Here is a 15,843-nt window from a genome sequence, read left to right as displayed (position 1 = left end):
AGTTTTAAGAATAAGAATATGTGGTAAACACTTTGTGGCAAATGCAAATCTGCATCTTTGAGTGGTTAAAAATTCTCATATAGTAGCATCACTTGGATTGGATTTTGTGATGTAATTATATACTATACTACATATATAGTATTTGTATCACGTTGGATGCTTATATTATGAAATAGGAGAGAATATGTTTTTGAAAATAAGGTCGACATACTCAAATGATTATCCAACATTACAAATTGTACAAGAGTTTGGCAATATATTTTCCTTTTGAACAAAGTATGCAAAATTTAATTAATCTACATTATCAACAACCGGGCCCACACTAATTAATGGTCCTAATCAACCACCAAAAATGCTTTACCAAAGTTTTCCAAAGAAAGGTAGTGGTGATGATGAAGAAGATAAAGAAGGTACACAAAACAAAACCCTTCCCAATTTCTCAACTCTACGTGACCCTTTTTTTCATTGCACTTTTTTTTGTTATTCCTAAAATATCTACACTACACGTTTAAAGTTTTGGAGCACTAATAATTGTGACCCTTAAAACTTTAGTAGGTTCATCCTTTTGCATCTCAATGTCATTTATTTCAACACCTTCTTCAATCACTGTTTTCAATCCTCCATTTTCTACACAACACTTTGTTCCTTCTGTGATTGTAGTCTCTGCTTCAATCTCTTTGTTTTCTTTGTTTTTTCCCCATAGAACCGAGTAAAGTCCTATTACGATCAAAGTTGCTCCAACAACACTGCAAATAAAACATTAAATAAAATCAATCAATAACGAAACCAAATTACTTACCAAAAAAAGAAAATAAAAAAAACTATACTTACCCTCCAAGATATAATTTTTCTGCCAGGATGAAAGTGCCCATGATAGCTACAATGATCATCATCAAAGGACTGAAAGCAGTGACAAAAACTGGCCCTTTCTTTTGCATCACAATCCCTTGAACATAATATGTAAGACCTGATGATATTATACCCTGTTTGTTCATCAATGTTTACATCCATTAGTTAATTGTATCCACAATAAACATAACAAAAGATCTATCTAGATATTAGGGGAGACACTTACAGCATATGCCGCGGCTAACAAATTCATGTCCCAACCAATGTTCCAAACATTTGGTTTACTCTCCATAACAAATGTAACAGCAATTGATTGAAGTGTGCCCAAGAAACATACTATGGCGGTCAGTGAAAGCTGTGCCGCATATTTCCTTAATGTAACTGCCTGAAGGATGAAGAAAGAAGACCAAGAAAAGGTGGCAATTATGAGGAGAATTGAACCTTTAATCCAATCCTTTTCACCAGAATCAGTATTGTTTTCAGCTACATAATTTCTTGGATGATGCATGTATTGAGATCCCAATATATTAATAACTTGTCCTTTGTATAATGTCATTAACATGGCCCCGGCAACTGTGATTACAGTTCCAATCACTTTTACTTGGCATCTTAATTTTCTCATGTCCAATTTCTCCATCCTAGTTTATCAAAAGTAGAGAAAATAACACATTTAATACCAAAAACATAAAGGAAGATATATCATATAGGAAGAGAATATATCATTAGCTTATTGTTTATGTAAAAATATACCTGAAAATAACAGCCATTACAAATGTCATAGCAGGAAGAATATTGCTAATAGCACATGAGTATGTTGGAGATGTGAATTTCAACCCAGCATAGTATAGATTCTGATCAATCACAGGTCTAAACAAAATAAAAATAACTAAGTTTAGAACATTTTTGGATTTTTTGAAGTCGCAATTCAGATGAACCGAGCGAGAAAAGTACTAACCCGAGGAGTCCCAAGACGAACATTTGCATGAACATAAGAAATGAAATCCTTGGCCTTATCTTCCTGCCAATGTCAAGAAAGAAGAAATGATCAGAAAGTGGTTTTCTCAAACAAAAAATCAGTCAGAATGAATGATGGATATATATACCTCTCAAGAACTATAGCAAATGGAGCAATAGCTGCGGTAGCAAAAGCGTGTCTATAAACAACAAGAACATAGTGACTCATTCCACGGTTGAGTGATACCTTTGTTATTATATTCATACCAGCAAAACCAAATTGCAGACAAATCATAGCTATGTAAGGCTTGCACCTTTGAAATAAACTTGAACAACATTTATCTCCTTCCATTTTTTGAAGAGAAGAACACTTGAATTTGATTGTGTTGTGTTTCCTATCTGTTAAACGTAATGCCTTCTATTGTATTTATAGGCCTCCACTTCACATATAAAGATGTTGTATGAGAATTGTCCTCAAAACTCCAATTAGAGCAACTTTTTTGATAATTTTTGAAGCGTGTGAGAATTGATCTCATCATCAACCTCACACGTGACCTTCTTTTAGTAATATGATTAATGATTAATAATACGCAAGGCATTGGATATTCTTATTTGTTTTGCGTGTGTATGCATGAACAATGTGGATTCCACATGGCAATAGATGCATTGTTCTATTGTGGAAATTCTTTTAGGTGAATGACCTTCACTTTTTTTTTAGAGTTTATATATATATATATATATATATATATATATATATATATATATATATATATATATATATATATATATATATATATATATATATATATATATATATATATATATATATATATATATATATATATATATATCAATCAGTGAGTATTTAATTTATGACATCTATTGTTAGATGAGAAACTTCTCATGATGAAGATGAACGAATTTATGAAAAAAAAGTATGAGAGATGAATCAAGCTTTGCTTGTAATAAATATAGCTCTTAATATTTGAATGAAGCCTACAACTTCTATATTTATACATTGCATGTAAGTATTAGGAGTTAGATATTCATGTAAAACTAATATAACTAACTTTCTAACCACCACATATCATAACTAACTAATAATTCTCTAATACTTCCTCTCAACCTCATGATGGCTTAAGTAAGATTTTTTGAGTGTCTCTAAAATGAATAAAAAGAATTAGTTGATAATGGTTTTGAAAGGATGTTTGCAATATGAGCTTGAGCTGGAACATGTTGGATATGAAGTTTGTTAGTAGCAACTCTTTCTCTAACAAAATGGATATCGAACTCAATGTGTTTGGTTCTAGCATGCAATATCGGGTTTGTGAAAGCATGATAACACTAAGGTTATCAAAAGAAGAGTTGGTAGAAGATGACGGACATAAAGCTCTTGCAGGACTGACTCAATCCACAAGATTTTAGAGGTTGTGTGAGCCAATGCGCGATATTCTGCCTCCGTGCTAGAACGAGCCACTAACAATTGCTTCATGGAAATCCAACCTATAAGATTAGGCCCAAGAAACACACATGAGCCTGAAATTGAGCGCCTGTCATCGAGACCACTTGCCTAGTCTGAGTCGTTATATGCTCTTAGTGAGAGTTCGTGCAAGTATGATGTTAGTGCTAGAAGTAGGTCATGTGAGCTTGTGCCGATGAGGTATCTTAACATGCATTTTACCACACTCCAATGAGAGTCAAGAGGGCCAACCATGTATTGACATGCTTTATTTACACAAAAAGCTATGTCAGGTTAAGTTAAGGTGACATATTGTAATACTTCAACTGTGGATTTGTAAAGGAAGTGATCAATAAGCTTGTCATCTTTATGTTTACTTAGTTTACAAGGTTGAACATAGGAGTGCTCACACATTTGGCTCTAGTCATGTTAACCTTAGCAAGCAAATCCCTGATGTATTTCGATTGAGTAAGAAGAATAGCTTCACTACGCTGATGATGAACCTCAATTCCAAGGAAATATTTAAGAATGCCTAACTTCTTAAGTGAAAATGTCGTGTGGATCCTATCAATGAGTTTATAAAGTATAGATGACGATGATCCTTTGAGCAAGATATCATCTACATACATTAATGCATACATAATGACATTGTGATGATGGTAGAAAAAAGAGAGTGATCACATTGACTTGAGATGAAACCAAACCGCAATAAAGCTTGATGTATCATTTTATACCATGAACGAGGCATTTATTTAAACCCATATATAAATTTATTCAATTGGAAAAATAAGGTGAAGTTGGAACCCCGGTTGTTATTGCATGTAATCCTCCTCTTGGAGATCACCATTCAGAAAGGCGCTGTTGATATCTACTTATAGTACTTCCAACTTACAAGTGATTTCGAGTGTGAGTATGATTATGATAGTGGTAGGTTTCACAACTAGAGAGAATGTCTCATGGAAATTGAATATATGTTGTTGATGAAAGACCTTAGCCATAAGTTGTGCTTTATACTTGTTGATACTCCCATATGCATTATCTTTAACTTTGTAAACCCGCTTACATTCTATTGGCTTCCTATTTGGTGGTAGAATTGTCAAGACCCAAGTACCATTATTTATAAGTGACTCATATTCAGTTTTCATTGCTTGAAAATACTTCTTTTGAGTTAAGGCTTGCTTTGTTGTGGTAGGTTCTGAATGAATTACGAAGGCCTTTGGTCTGGATTTCCCCGTCTGAGATCTAGTGAGCATGGGATTATCATTAACTAGAAGTGGGGCCTCATTAATTTAAGTGTGGAAAGATGGTAAGAGTGACTCAGAAATGTTGGTGCCAAAATAGGTTTGATAATTATGTGATGTTGTGGCAGGGTTGTTGTCTAATAAGTGCAACAAACACAATTGATGACTAAGATGTGACAGGTGGAGTGGAGGGACTAGGTGTAAATTGAAAAGTTCCTGACACATGAGAAGAGATACTGATTGAGTGTCTCTAGAAGTTGTTTGTTGGTTTTGTGCAGCAGATAATGTATAATGGTATATAAATAAGGTAGTTATGTCTGCATCATTATGATGTGTTTGGATAGTTTGAGGCACCTAACTAGGTGTGGCTTGACCTAAGTGAGAAGTGGAGTTAGACTTGGGTAGAAACAACATTAAGTATGAAGCTATGGGTGATTGAACTTGTTGAAAGTCTGAAGACCCATTATAAGACCCCAATTTTGACCCTAAGATCCCTCATGCTATTCTCATCATATGCATTTGAAGGAGAATGGCGATCCAAAATGCAGCGGAATTTAAAAAAATTCTCCTTTAGTGATCCTTACGAATGGGCATGATCAGTGATAGAATCGTTACCTCTTATGGCGATTGAAACCTTTGATGCAGATCTACGGAGCGATCACGAAGGTTGAACAGTGACAACGCCTCTACTCAGTCCACACGAACGGATTCCTTCAATCTCAGTGCTAGCTGCTACGAATGAAGGTTTTAAGTGAGAGAGAGAGAGAGAGAGAAACGAAATTACAACTTCACAAATGCTTCTGCACAAGGGTTCTAATTATAGAACCACTTGTGTGGGCTGCAAGCTAAAAAGTCCACTTAAGTGTATGTGGCCCATATCTTATAATATGCCAAAATCACTTAAGCGCGTGGTACCTTACCATATTTCGTATTCTAGTTAAGTACACCATACCTTACGATGTTCTACAATTCACTTAAGTGCATCGTACCTTATGGTGTTCCTTAGTTACTTTATCTCTCATCAATCCGTCCTTTTGTGTGTGACCCTGTAGGTTTTCGCGGCATTGACAATTATATTAAATCACGTATTTAACATAATAAATAGTGAGCGGTATCTAACAACACATCACTGCTACCCAAGACACAAAAATGTCACGTGATCTGACAAATCCTTTTGTGATAATACTTAGGTGTACAATTACCCTTTTGTCCCTATGTCTATATTGAACACAAGGCATAGACCGTGTCATCCTTGTCCACTTCAATATTGGCCCCGTAGACATTTATCCTGTTACGCAGGATAGGCGAATTCCATCTAGGTCACTCATGTCCCTCAGCATGCTTCGTGGAGTATCCATCAACTGTCTTTATGGTCATCTAGTTACGGACAACGTTTGATCAGCAATAATGCACTCGACTATACATCTAGGGTCCATAGTGGTTTCACGTCAAAGGATGGTATACACCATTATCACCATGATAATAACTTATGACACTTAGCATAACATTCTATATAGTATTCTCATAGCGGGTCAATCCAGTATAAATATTACTCTCAATATTCATACTTATGTTTAAGACTTGATAACTCCTTATCCATGATCCATGAGATGTGATCATCAGTCCATATACATAATAGTCTTAATGTTTTAATGTTATCCCACTTCACAATAAAGCTCGACTACGGATACTTTAAGAATAATGTCCTTATGTTTAATGTGATCTCATGATTAAGTCACACTTGATACATTAAACGGACTAACTATTCTAGAGACTTTATTAAACAAACATAATAAAGAAAAATCCTTTTATTATTAATAAATAATTCGATACAAGTACCAAAAGTATTGGCCTCTAGGGCTTACACCAACAACATTAGCATTGGGATCACACCTAGCATCCTCCTTACCCCTCATTCATTGGGTTTGCATTGTGAGAGATCACAAAGCACATTTGATTGTATCATACTTCATTTGTCTTTCTTTTACTAACCCAAATACCAAAGATATGTCATTGTATAGTTTAACTCTTTTGTAGGTAGTACATATGCTCACCTATGCTCTATCAAGCTCACATCTAGGATTTAAGACCCTCATTGAAAGGAGCTCAATCAAGAAGTGGTTTAATATGGATATAAGTATCATATATGAATCCCCATGATCTTCACATGTTATTTTGATCAAGAAATCATCAAGAGTTTGGAGTTGGTTTGCCTTGGAAATCCTAATTCATCTGGGTATCTTGTGTAACTTCTTCAACAATCTTCTTCACCAATTGATCAAATATTTAAAGGGATACTTCAAATTTCATCATATTATGCATATATGATCCCCAATGAGTTCCAAAATACAAGAGAATAGAAAGCTAGCAAGTTGGTTCATGGTGGTTGACCAAAGGAATTCAACTGATCAAAACTGGGGTTCCCTAGACCCTATCTCCTACAATGTTTGTCATATGAAAATGATTCTAAGAGAAAGGTTACTCTAAATGACATTCCAAACAACTTTCATGTTGAAGTATAGATCTAGTTTTTCTTGGAAATTCATTTTTTATGGTGAAAGATTATAGGTCATTTTGTCTAAACCCTAATTTGGAAGTCAACTTCCCAAGACCATAACTTGCTCAATTTTTATGAGATGAAAGCTATTCAAGTTGCAAAGTCAAATTCAAGATGTCTAATTAAACTTTGATGTTTGGAGGAAGAGCAAATTCAACTTTTAAATGCATGTGATATGAGGAAACATTATAGGTCATTTTGGGCCAATACCATTGAACAAGTGATTTTCCTCAACTTCTAAAATGCATAACTCCTTCATGCTAAATCCAAATGAGGTCAAATTTGTGACCACATTTAAGGACTTTGAGAGAGATACAACTTTTATGAAGGAACTTTTCTCATTTGAAGCCCATAGAAAAAGTTACTCAAGGTGGAAGAAATGAACATATGGCTTGGTACTTAGAATTGTTTTTGATATGTTTGATTTTCCAAATTTCCATCTCAAAATTCATCATGATCCAAGCTTCAAATGGAAAAGTGTCCAACATAAAATTTGTTCCTCTTGATCTAACCTTTCCAAAAACTCCAAATTCATCCCATTTGGACAAAGTATGAGTGACTTGCGTATGGCTTAAAGTTGGATGACCATTTGGAATATTTGAACTTCCACTTTCCACACACGAATGCATGGCTTGTTAACATGACTTCAGCATTGCATGCACATGATTTTAGACCTGAATGCATCATTACATGGGCCTATCACACGCCCATGCATCCATGCAAGGCATTTTTCTATTTTTGAAAGTTTGAATGAAGTGTGCAAATATCAAAGGCTTTGGCTATAAATAGAAGTGTATATGCTCATAATTAAGGACCCTTGCGTGCCAGCTTTGAAGCTACAACCCTAAATCTCCATACTCAAAGGATAACCTTGAGGATTTTCATTGAAAATCGAGTTTGAATCTTCCACTATTTTGAGATTCAAAACTCCAAGAGTCCTGCTTCTTTCTTGATCCATTAACACTCCATCAAGCATCCAGAGCAAGGCCAAGCACAATTGAGAGCAAGATCGTGTCCATCTGAACCTGCAGTGAAGGTGAATTTCTGAATTTTTCATCTCTTCGATTCTCACTCAATTCTCCATTATTCTTGATTATATTTTGTTGTCTTAAGTCTTACCAATGTAGGCAACAAGATTGAGTTGCTTTGAGGTCAAATCGAAGCAACTCAGATCATGATCCTCAAAATTCAACTCTCTGTATCTTTCAATATACTTGGAGTTAGGTGAAATTGAGGCCAGATTCGAGCTCCTGAGCATTTTTACTTTAAATTCATGTCCTCCTTTTTCATTTTGATGATGGTTGAGGCTGGACCAGTCCGGTGAGGTCCACCGGAGAAGAAGACCGGAGCTCTGGCTCCGGCGATGCATTGGCGTGTCTCCAGACCACATGATCCTTCTATTTTGTTTTAATCTTGAGCGTCCAAATTGATTACCACGCATGTGGCACATTGACTAGGGAGCATCATGAAACGCACGCTCTGATCCACTTGATCTGCCACCTTAGTTAATGAGGGAAATCAAGTAGTCCACGTATTTTTGCATTTTCTGATTTTTATTTTAATTGACTTATTTTTATTAATTCATATTAATTTTAATATTGATCCAAAAAATATGGGACTTTCACCAAAAATTCTCAAATATTTTTCTCTTTCATTTTATGAATTAAATTTTTTTTTGGATCAATATTAATATTTTTTATGATTTAATTGTTTTTGTGCATATTTTTAATTGTTTAAAAATACTTTTAAGTTTCTAAAAATAATGAAATTTTTTCTCCAAGGTCCTTTGACCTTGTTTAACCTATGATAAATCTCTTTGCTATTTATTTAGTGTTTTAAAGGGGTTTTAGGATTTTGACCAACCATAATTTAATTTAATGTATTTTTAATTTATTTTTATTTGTTTAATTGTAAATAAATTGTGTTGAGCTACTTTTATTGACTTGTTAAGTTTGACTCTTATTGCTGGGCCTTGGTTAAGGTTGATTTGACTTTGTTGGATTAAAATTATTTAATTTAGGGGATTGATGAAATATATATTTCATCTCCCAAAATGAATGAATAATTTTAATTTGATAAAAGTCATCGTTTGACCAATTTGTGTTGATCTCATTCTCCCTCCCTCTTCATCTTAATCTCATTCTATCCCTATCCCTTTCATTGACCTATGATATCTCTATATCCTAAGGCTAGTCGATTGCAAAATCAACATAAGTATAGATGAGATTAGGTCCACCCTTTTGCCATTTTCTTTTAAGTGTGATATGTTTTAAGAGTATGATTCATAATACCATATCTCTAACATGTATTAACACTAAAATTTCTATTGCCCAGCCTCAAATAGTTGTGACTTCTACATAAGTCCAGTTACGATTGCTTAACATAATGCTAAATTTTGACCCAAAAAGCACAACATTCTAGTAAGTGAGATTGTAAGTCTCCCTCCTTTCATGGTATTATGTGGAAACTTGGCCTTTTTTCCTTCCTTTGGAAAATATCTTGGTTCAAGGATCCATGCTTGTGAATAGAGGGTTGAGTCTTCTCCAAAGAATGACTTAAACAATTGAAAAGCAAAAACAATACTAACTTCTAATCAACTAACATTTGACTATTTTTTAATTTCAAACCATTTACCTTTTTCACTTTAAATTCAAGTCTTTATTCATTTGCCATTATTCATACCATTTAACTTGTTTACTTTAATGTCATTTTCACTTTGCTCACTTGAGCCATATCTTGTGATTATATTGTGATTGTATATACTTGTTTGTGTATTTTGTTTGTGTTTGTGGTCTTTTGACCTTAATGTACATAATAACAACAAAAACTCTAAAAAAAGATTTGTGTGGACTGTTGGATTTGATCTGAGACATTGGACTTAGAATTAGGCAACATTCCCTATGCAAAAGGACTTAGCCAATGCTAACTTTTCTGAAGCCAGTCATTAGGAATTGAACTTTCATCTTATGCAAGTATTGAGACCCCTTTTGAGTTCATATACTACATGGTATTGATGAAGTTGTTACTTTAAACTTGTGTCTAATGCCTATCTCTGAGTCATTCAAGGAGTATGTCATCTGGTACATGCGAGATTATAAAGAGATCATGGAGTTGCTATGCTTGGATGTGGCTATCTTTATTTGATGCATTGCTCTTCACCTTGCTATTGTGTGTATTGATATTTCTTGATTCTAAAGTCTAAGGGAAATTGGGTTGCTATATGACATTCTTGTCTATTGGATTGTATCCCACTGGTAAGATCTTTTCAACTCTTAACTTTTAATTTTTGCTTAGGATTAGTCTCTTCATCTCCTCCCACTTCTTTAATTTCAAATCTCTCCCTCCTTTGAAAAATCTTCTTTGCTTGTGTTTTCTAAACTTAGACTTTATTGCAAATTAGAAACTTTGACCTTATGCCATTGTATTTTCAAACTCTTTTCTTAATCCAATTTGTAAATAAACTTAACTATACTTGACTTAAAATTTTAGAAGACAAAAATAACTAACACTCATTCAAACCTTTTTAGGCCTTTTGTGCCTTTGTTAAACTTAAACTTTTGTTAAAAGCAACCCATTCACTTTGAAATTGTTACCATGAACTACGAGGTTTTGATCCCTCATTTTATGTTGGTACGTAGGCACAAGTCCGAAGGTCTTGTCAAACACAAAAATATAATTAATGAATTCTTTTCTCATCCCCACATTCTATTTATTACAAACATCATTTTATACCAAAACACATGTACACACAAAAAAGGGCTCACTAGGAGTACCTAGGACACTTTGGGTGCTAACACCTTCCCTTTGTGTAACCAACCCCCTTACCTGTAATCTCTAGCATTTTATTAGTTTTAATTTGAAAACTTCTTATCTTTGCGTTTTGTTCGTACTTTTCCCTTTTTCCTTGGAAACAATAAAAGCGCGGTGGCGACTCTGGTTTAATTGACGTTAAGTTTATCCATAGCTTAATGGTCATGAATTTACCGCTACACCCATCTTCCTTGAGGTAACTTGTTTTGCAAGGATGCTCCGTTTCATTGAAAATTACATCTTTTGAGATGAAAATCCTGCCCTCCAAGTTGATACATTTATGAAATTTGTGTGTTGGAGAGACACCCATATATATGCAGTGGTCACTTCTGAACTAAAGTGTGTTCTTGTTGTAAGGCATAAGTAAAGGATACCAGACACAACCAAAGTTTTGATTGTATCATACTTAGGTTGATTGTTAAAGAGAACATGAAAATGTGGGTTGTAGTCATGTAAATTATTAGTAGGTAACATGTTAATCAACTAAACTACAATGGTGAAGTTGTGATCCCAAGAACTTATTAGCATGGATCTATGTGCCAACATGGCAAGCCCTATCTCCATAATTTATCTATGTTTTCTCTCCACCACTCTATTATGATGTAAGGTGTATGGACATGCCAATCTATGGAACATGCCTTGTTCATTAAGTAACTTTATGAATGGTTTAAATTCAGCTCTAAAGTCTGATTGCATTGCCTTGATCTTGCCATTAGATTGAGTAGACACATAACTTTGAAATAACTTTAATGCACTTCATGCACCACTTTTGGGCCAACTCCTCAGGGAGTTCACAATCCTCGTTGGCATGGTAGATTGGATTATCAAAGTCATAATGGACCATAGCAGTATCGTTATCAATGGAATCTGAAGTGGATCTGCTGAATTTTGATGCATGGTTTATTTTAGAATGACAGAGAAGACGAGTGTATGAAAAGAACATTGCCATTTTTTAAAAAGAAAAATGAAAGACAAGGAACATAATTGAATGCAAAAATGTACTTTTTATTAATGATAAACTTTGATCGAAAATAATATGGGTGCCCTACAAGCTTCCATTATGCCTTAGGCATGGCATAGGGATTTGAAACAAAACAAGAAAATTACTTTTCAATTAAAGCGACTCCAGAGATGTCCATGGAAGTCAAATTATTAAGTTCATTGCTTGGAGCTTTCTCGCACACAAGACATGCCATATCAATTTCGTTGTCTTTATCGTCCAGTAAGGGAATCTGGCCTTCTTGAAGGTGTATATCACTAGTAAAAGTTTTTGGCAGTAGGAGAACTCGTCCTTTGACTGCTTCTAGAGTCATCCTTTTATGTGCCATCTAAGATGACTGATACCCTGTTCCTGATCGATTTGTCTTTGCAGGTAGCTCAAGTACTCTTCCCCACCCTTCACGGTGACTGGCTTCTACTACCATTTTTGCTTCTTTCTAGGAGGTCATGGAAAGTTTAAGCTTTTTTTTCTCTTTGGAGAGAGACGTCATTATAACATCTGATATCTCGAAGGCTTGGAAAGGAGTTTCATGAATTTCCCCTTCTACTTCGACATATCTGAATAATGATAAATGACTCATTGTTATGTCTTCTTCACCGTCTATGATGATCAGCTTGCCATTGACTATGAATGATGATCATGTGTCAACCAATATCTGGAAAGGACGGTGTCCACACACTCGATATAAATATGAAATGCCTTATTGTGATCCCTCCCCTCAAGTGTTAATTTATTGTCATTAAACCCCGAGAAATTTCCCACTGTGATGTTAGCTACTACTCCCTCAAATTGATTCACAGTTATTTCTTGAGGAACATGGGTTGCACCTAAGAATTTCATTAGTGTGTCCCGATGTGCCTTTGAACATAAGAGTAAGGAGAAGATGGATATCTTCAAAGGTGTTTGGTTGAGTTGGTCAACCACTTTATAATCGCCTTTCTTTATAATTCAGAAAAGTTCTACAACCTCTTTTGAAGAAGATGTATTATGAGTGGGGTTTTCCCCTGGTTGGCGTTGACAACCTATTTCCCTTTTTCTTTGGTCAAGGCTTCATTATAATTCTCCTTTTGAGGTTGTGCATATGCGAATACCTGGCCACTTTGTGTCATGCCTCATATTCCGACGACGTTGGTAACAACTGGTTCTTTGACCATAAGGGGTTATCCTCCTGATTTCCCCCCTGTATGTAGACTATGGAATCATAATTCTAAGGAACGATCTTTGTGCTTTCATAGGGGAAAGGAGATGGCACACTGATTACCAAGGGGGTTACTGAGTTTGCCTGTACTGGTTTATGGGCTTGGTAATATGGAATCTCTAAGGTAGCGACATCTTCATCAATTGAAACTTGTTCTACTTGGATGGATCCTTGATCCATCAGTCGTTGAATACTAAGTCTCAACTTATCACATGCTTCCGGATTTAAAAGACATTGTTTACAATCGACTTGACACCCTGGGATCACATCATGTTTCAGCAGCTGCTCATTGACTACTGCCATTGAAGTCTTCACCTTTTCTACCTTGGTCACTTTTTTTCGTCTTGCGGATTCTCCCACGACACTTACAAAAGGACCCGCATGTGTAGACATGTGATTCTTGTTCACATTTTGGCCATTGGGTGTGAAAGTGATAACTTTGGAGTCAATCAGCTATTGTACTTTGTACTTGAGGGCTTTGCAATTCTCGACTGCATGTTTGGGTGCCCCGAAATGGAATTAACATCTAGAATTCCCATAATAGAATAGATGAAGAGGTGTTGGAGGAGGCCTCAGATCCCTTAACTGTATTAATGAGCCTTGGAGAAAATGAGGGAGTAATTGACCGTAAGGCATGGGAATTGGGTCAAACTTTTTCTCTGACCTCCTTTGTCTCTATTGGCTCTGCTGATAGTAGTTTTGCTATTGTGGGACATACAGTTGCTGGTACTGCACTGGTTGTTGTCCAACAGAAATTGCACAGGCTTGTTACGAATACTGATTTGGCATTACTGTTGCTACATGGTAGTAAGGCACTTGGTAAGCCTCAGCCTTCCCCTTGGCTACTGTAGCATTGTTAGTTTCCCCTTCCTTCTTCTTTGGAAAGTCGGAATAGGGTTTCTTTGCTCCAATGGAAATAGTGGCAACACCTTGAATTTGCCATTCTTGAGACAGTTCTCAATTCGTTCTTCTGAGACAACCAGATCTGAAAATTCAGAGGAGGCACTTTCAACCATTCTATCCAGATAGGGACCCTGGAGGTACCCATAAACATGTCAACAAGTTCCCTCTCTAGTAGGGGAGGTTGAACTTTGGCAGCTAGTTCCCTTCACCTATATGTGTACTCTTTAAAATACTCATCAGTCTTTTGAGTCAAACTTTGGAGCTAGGTCCTGTTGGGAGCCATGTCATATTGTATTGGTGGTGCTTGAGGAAAGCTTCTGCCAATTCTCTCTAGGTTCAGATATAGGTACACTCGAGTTGGATATACCATTCAAGGGATGCCCCATTGAGGCTATCCTAAAAGAAATGCATCAACAACTTTTTATTGTCTGAATAAACATCCATTTTTATACAGTAGGATCTGATGTGACTCCTTGGACATCTAATTCCCTTGTACTTCTCAAAGTCAGGGATTTTGACGAATGGTACTAGGAACATATCAGCAACATCTAGACTGAAGGCGTTTGAACCCTTCATAGCTTTCATTATTTCCTCTAGGACGCATAAGTTTTTTTCAGCTTCAACAATTGGGAGCCCAAAGGCGTCGAGTTCTGGATCAACTTTTAGGATGAAGTAGGCATCATGATGATCGTCTACTTCAAGCTAATTGACAAGAACCTCGAGTGTGGTCCTGATATTCTGATTCAGGAGGTCTCCTTCAGGAGGTGCATTGGTACCAATTTCATTGATGGTTGTACAAGAGGATTAATAGCAGCGGGCCTCAGGGCGACTTGTCTCAAGACTTTTTGACCTCTAGTTATACCCTGGATAGTCTCCATGAGAGGAACCATTTGAGTCCTCATGGTGATCATGTCCTCCCTTACCACAACTAAATTTTGCTTGAGTCGATCCATTAGCAGTCCCTGGTTATTGCGAGTATCTTAGCAATGTCGGGAAGTCAGCTTTGCAATCGATGATTTTGAGCAAAAGGCCAGATGGTAATGAGCTTTTTTTAATCATGGAATGCATGATGATGCATGAATGTATACAAAAACGTTTTTTCACCTTTCCAGGGAATCCTGAGATTTTATCTATTGTTATGAGTCATCGTAAAACATGAAAATAAAGACATAAGATAATACCAAACGTTGTGCACAAGCAGAAATACTCATTTTATTCGATTGAAGAAGTAATTACAATCATTTGGTTACAATCGATTTACCACTCGGGCTCGCTTAAGTTTGACTCTAAAATCGGTTATCATGACCTTACAAGAGGCAACAAAATTGTAAACTTCCTTAGGGGTGTTTTGGGGAATCATTATAGAAAATGTCATCTTCAATTTCTCAGGAATATCTTTAATTACTCGGTCTGCAAATTCTGCTAGATTGAGATGTTTCTTTCTCCATTCCTGAGCATTTCAAAGAAGATTTTGAATTAGCGTCTGATTTCTACCCTGGATAAGGTCTTGAATGAACATTTTCCCCCTTTAAATAATGTGAATGGTTTAAACTAAAAGCAAAAAGTGTAACGTAAATTGCTATCAGTCATTTGATTGATCTATGCAGCGGACAGTGCCCCTAAAAATGAAATTACCTACTTCAGGAAGAATAGAAGACTATATATACTTCATGTTTGCTATTTTTGCTCTGTCATTTGACCTTTCGTCTTGTGTCTTATGAGTGGTAGATAACATATGTAAGTCATGATTATGAGTTATTTCTAGTAACTTATATGTGGCATGGAGTGTAGCAACATGTCTTTCCACTGTACTGGTTATTGGTTGGAGAAGATCAATTGGAGAATTTTTTTCACAATAACCAACGTTGTCAA

General features: G+C 35.7%; 1 protein-coding gene across 2 annotated transcripts in view; it reads right to left on the bottom strand.

Moving 5' to 3' along the window:
• Nucleotides 1-236: 236 nt before the first annotated feature.
• Nucleotides 237-15,843, bottom strand: part of LOC127126482 (WAT1-related protein At5g07050) — a 71,051-nt gene continuing 55,444 nt past the window's right edge. Inside the window, exons 1-6 of one of the 2 annotated variants that reach the window (XM_051055413.1) lie at nucleotides 1,953-2,284; nucleotides 1,805-1,867; nucleotides 1,600-1,716; nucleotides 1,076-1,487; nucleotides 832-983; nucleotides 237-746 (exon numbers count right to left, since the gene is read on the bottom strand). In XM_051055413.1, the coding sequence (XP_050911370.1) occupies nucleotides 509-746; nucleotides 832-983; nucleotides 1,076-1,487; nucleotides 1,600-1,716; nucleotides 1,805-1,867; nucleotides 1,953-2,155 (1,185 nt within the window). In that variant the 5' untranslated portion in view covers nucleotides 2,156-2,284 and the 3' untranslated portion in view covers nucleotides 237-508. Of the gene's footprint in view, nucleotides 747-831; nucleotides 984-1,075; nucleotides 1,488-1,599; nucleotides 1,717-1,804; nucleotides 1,868-1,952; nucleotides 2,285-15,843 lie in introns of those variants that run through there. The other variant, XM_051055414.1, reaches the window with a different exon arrangement.

This window comes from Lathyrus oleraceus, chromosome 3 (assembly GCF_024323335.1).
Source record: "Lathyrus oleraceus cultivar Zhongwan6 chromosome 3, CAAS_Psat_ZW6_1.0, whole genome shotgun sequence".
NCBI lineage: Eukaryota > Viridiplantae > Streptophyta > Magnoliopsida > Fabales > Fabaceae > Lathyrus > Lathyrus oleraceus.
Note: the sequence above shows the minus strand (reverse complement) of the source record. Positions and strands in the feature narration are given on the sequence as shown.